Consider the following 4,690-nt stretch of genomic DNA (forward strand, 5'->3'; position numbering starts at 1 on the left):
GCGAAGCGGCCGTGGTAGGTCGGGAAGGCAGCGGTGGGCGTGCTAAAAGAGTAGTGATAGGATGGAACAAACACGTCGCCGAGGCTCACAGGGGGGCACGACAGAAGTTCATGTCATGGGTGTGGTGTGGTAAACCTGAATCTGGGTACGAATACAGGGAAATGTGTGAGGCTAGAAAGATTTTTAAATCTAGATTAAAATGGTGCCAGGATCATGAAGACCAAATTAAAATGGACATTCTGGCCTCACATCTTTCCGATAATAATTTTCGGAGCTTTTGGAAACATACCAATAAGTTAAAAACTAAGCCGGGTATCCCTGTGAGCGTTGACGGCGTGAGTGAACCTGAAGATATCGCAAATCTCTTTAAGGAGCAATTTGTTGTGAAGTCTCCTTTGGGTCGGTCGGTGCTTGATGCTGAGCACGGAATGGCACTTAATGTAAGGTTTAAATCCAAAGACATTGCACGGGTCATAAGTAGTATGTCAAGAGGTAAGTCACCAGGCCATGACGGGCTCAGCATTGAGCATCTCCGATATGCTGGTGCACACTTGCCGATAGTTCTTACAATGTTGTATGGCTTCTGTGTGGGCCATAGTTACTTACCAAGTGAGATGATAAGAACATTGGTAGTGCCCATCGTCAAAAATAAAACCGGTGACCTTGCGGATAGTGGTAACTATATATGTCATATCACTCGCCACTGTCATCTTCAAGGTGTTTGACAGCATGCTTAATACACAACTTAACAAGTGTGTAGAAATCCATGACAACCAGTTCGGTTTTCGTCCAGGGTTGTCAACTGAGAGTGCAGTTTTGTGTCTTAAGCATGCTGTCACATATTATACGCAGCGTGGGACGCCTGTTTACGCTTGTTTTCTCGACTTATCTAAAGCCTTTGATCTGGTTTCCTACGATAGGCTGTGGAGAAAACTAGAGAGGTCTCAATTACCAACAGAACTGCTCAATATCTTTAAGTTTTGGTATGGGAATCAGGTAAATCATGTACGATGGGCCGGAGCATTGTCTTCTCCGTATAGGTTGGAAAGTGGGGTGAGGCAGGGGGGGTTAAGCTCACCAACGCTTTTCAACCTATATGTAAATGAGCTAATTGGTGAGCTCAGCAGCACCAGGGTCGGGTGTCACGTAGACGGCATCTGTGTCAATAATATTAGTTACGCGGATGACATGGTGCTGCTGAGTGCATCGGTATGCGGTTTGAGAAGACTCATTACAATATGTGAAGTGTACGCTCAAACGCATGGTTTGACGTACAATAGTAAGAAGTCGGAGGTCATGGTCTTTGGGGTCGGGGGTAGGATAGAATACCACCAGTAGCACTCAACGGCCTGCCGCTGCAAAGGTCCTTTAAATTTAAATATCTCGGACACATTCTGGTCCCCGAACTCAGGGACGATGACGACATTGAACGAGAGCGGAGGGCGTTGTCGGTGAGAGCGAACATGATAGCTCGCAGGTTTGCACGTTGCTCATTAAATGTAAAAATTACTCTATTTAGAGCATATTGCACCACCTTTTACACGTGTAGCCTGTGGGCTAGATATACTCAAAAATCGTACAGCGCCCTACGAGTTCAATTTAATAATTCGTTCAGGTTGATGGTGGGGTTGCCCCGCTTCTGTAGCGCATCAGGAGTGTTTGCGGATGCGCACGTAAGTTGTTTTTACGCAACAATGCGTCAAAGATGCGCTTCTCTGGTGCGCAGGGTGCGGGCCAGCTCCAACAGCATCCTGAGAATGATTGCTGGTAGGCTGGATTGCATGTACGTGAACCACTGCAGTGCCGTATCCCACGGGATAAGGCGGTAGCGGGCCGCGCATGCATCCAAAGCTACAAATAATATGTAACACTAACATAGGTTTTTAAGTTTTTAATTACTAACAAAAATGAGTCTCTGGTCACTTGAATAAATAAATATTATTATTATTATTATTATTTCTTTGATTTCCAGTAAATAGTATTTCCAAACAATCTAATGACAAATCCTGTAGTAGATTTCCTATCTAAAATATCTTCTTTTTTTTTTTCCCGTGGGGAAATGCGTAACGCATACCCTGCGCCCTGGGTGGAGCACAGGGTTATGTGGGACTCTCCCGCCAGAAGGGCGGGCATACACCACTAAAACCCCACGAGTGCCTGCCTGTTCCGCGTGTGTGACGTGCGACGGGGTAACTGCTTGCGCTTAGAACCGCAAGTCGCACGCCACGCGGTTGCCCCTTCCACGGGGGCCCTTCAGGCCAACTGGCCCGATGGACCGGACACTACGGCCATCGGCCTGCCTTGGAGTCTCACCTCCAAGTTGGCAACGGACGCCCAGTCCGCTGCCAGAGACCCAATTTAGGGTGGGCGACGATTATGCGCCACTCTCCTTCGCCCGACGCGGCGTTGACGCCTCGGGTCTGCGTTCGGGTCTAGCTCCTGGACCCTCTCCGCGTCCTCTTTTTGTGTGATGACAGTTTCGCTGTAGGCGAGCATCGCGTTCCAGGCCACGTCGCTGCCGAGCATGGAGCGAATTACGGCCGGCAGCGACAAGTCAGGCCCTATCGCGGCAACCAGCGCGCCGCGCTCCGTCGCCCAAGCCGGACACTCGGCCAATGTGTGGGCGGCCGTGTCTTCAATATGCCCGCAGTGGTGGCATGCTGGGGAAGGCTCTCTCCTTGCGACTTTAAATAGGTATCGGCCGAAGCAGCCGTGGCCCGTCAGAGTCTGCGTCAGACGGTACGTAACTGTTCCATGACGTCTGTTCAACCATTCCTCGAGGACCGGTTGGATGGCGCTAATAAGATGAACACTAGCGCTGGGGTGTTCCAACCGCTCGGCCCAGGTCCGGAGGATATTTTGGCGTGATTCGCGCCTCCACTGCGCGACAACCTCCGGGTCCCGACCGGTCCCCCGGGTCCGAGCTTCCGAAGTGTCGCTAGTGACATACAGTTAACATCAGCTCCGTATAAAGCTAAACATTAAAAATACAAAAAGACGTTAATTAAAGTCAAATAGTGTAAAGTTCCACGTATATAGAGATTCTTAAAGTGATATAACGTTATCTATGCAAACCCAGTGCGTAAAGTGACTAAATAAACAACTAAAGTGTGGTGTATTTAACAGACAATAAAACAGTGATATAGACGTAAATCAACAATTGGACTATAGATTATAAATAATTGTGACCAACACTTCAGGTAACACCAGCTTTAGAAGTATATATTATTTCCCGCAAGGAGTTCATTAAATAAGAATCGTTAGTTTTCATCGATTTGAATACTACATCAAAACGCCTGTCATCAATAACAAATAATTTTACTACAGCGACATCTAGTGACTAACATATATCAACTGTAACGATGGATCAATCGGAAAACGTCACCTTTAGACGTGCGCGCACGCTTTCCGATGAGAACCATAATGAGAGTTTCTACAATTGCACACTAGATGTCACTACAAATAGTGTACCAGACATGTCGTTGGATGAAAATTACGATCTCATAAACGAATTAAAGAAACAGATTGAAGACCTCTCCACTAAGCTGCTTAGTGCTAATGGCGAAATCGATTCTCTGATTTTAGAAAATCAGAAGTTAAAGTCTCAGAACGAAAACTTAACTCGGAAAAATATCCTATTTAAGCAAATTGCATCTAGCCACATGAATTCACCCGTTCAAACCCCTATGAAAAAGGCTAAGTCCACAAGATCATCACTATCAAATAATAAATCCCAAATTGAACTTGAATTTCTGGATAACACCAATATACAAATTACATTGGTCAACACGAATTTTGAGTCTGGGTTCTGTACCTTTGATTTTGATTACATATGCCTAACTAAAGAAAGAAATAATATTTTTATCTAATAAAGTTTGCTTTTGTAGCTTTTAGAACGATTTTTAAATTTTAATGGAAAAGCTCTTTGTTTCACTTTCAATTATAAATATATAAGAGTAAAAAAGTTATGATTTATATATTTTTATTAATTTAAATGATACAATAAGGCATAAAGAAACACAAAATACAAAAAAGGATAATTTTTTTTTTTTTAGAAATAAATACTTTTGGTTTTTCTTGTGTGAAAATAAGAACTTGATGTGATCAGTAGGCTCTCCATATTCGTGGTACTGCAAACTTCATCTTTTTTTTCTCTCCTCAGTACCAGGCTGAAAAAATTATAAATAGCATTTATTAACGATGTACACATTTAATGTATAGTTCAAAAAATATGTATGTATATAGGCATATAAATGTTCATTTAATATAAGATGTATTTTCTTACCTTCTAAAGTCTTTTTTTTCTTAAAAGAAAAAAAAAAAAAAAAAAAAAAAAAAAAAGGCTTTTTGCTTTTGCAGTTATTACACAAGAAGTGAGGTGCCCATATCTTATCCTGACTTCGTATTGACATGTTAAAGTAAGCTTCATATGCTTCACAAAATGACTTATTTGATGATAAACAAATTTTATTGGCTCTCACTTTAATAAATTCATCACAAATGTAGCAAAAAGAGTCCACGTCGTTTTACACTTTTTCGATGCCATTTTTAGACCTTGTGCCGCAAAAAAATATGTTATTCCTTTAGAACGCGCACGCACATACTGCCATGACACTCTGCTACCACCCGCTTCACACCCCCAGACCCCTCACCCCTGGTTTTGCGTCATAAATGCAACGGCTCTTCAAAA

General features: G+C 43.2%; 1 protein-coding gene across 1 annotated transcript; it reads right to left on the reverse strand.

Moving 5' to 3' along the window:
• Positions 1 to 2,358: 2,358 nt before the first annotated feature.
• Positions 2,359 to 3,333, reverse strand: LOC142985956 (uncharacterized). Its single transcript, XM_076134193.1, has 2 exons — positions 3,323 to 3,333; positions 2,359 to 2,938 (listed from the first exon to the last, which is right to left on the reverse strand). Exons 1-2 carry the CDS (start codon positions 3,331 to 3,333, stop codon positions 2,359 to 2,361), a joined length of 591 nt encoding a protein of 196 aa, XP_075990308.1.
• Between the last annotated feature and the right edge of the window lie 1,357 nt (positions 3,334 to 4,690).

The sequence above is a fragment of the Anticarsia gemmatalis genome, chromosome W, assembly GCF_050436995.1.
Source record: "Anticarsia gemmatalis isolate Benzon Research Colony breed Stoneville strain chromosome W, ilAntGemm2 primary, whole genome shotgun sequence".
NCBI lineage: Eukaryota > Metazoa > Arthropoda > Insecta > Lepidoptera > Erebidae > Anticarsia > Anticarsia gemmatalis.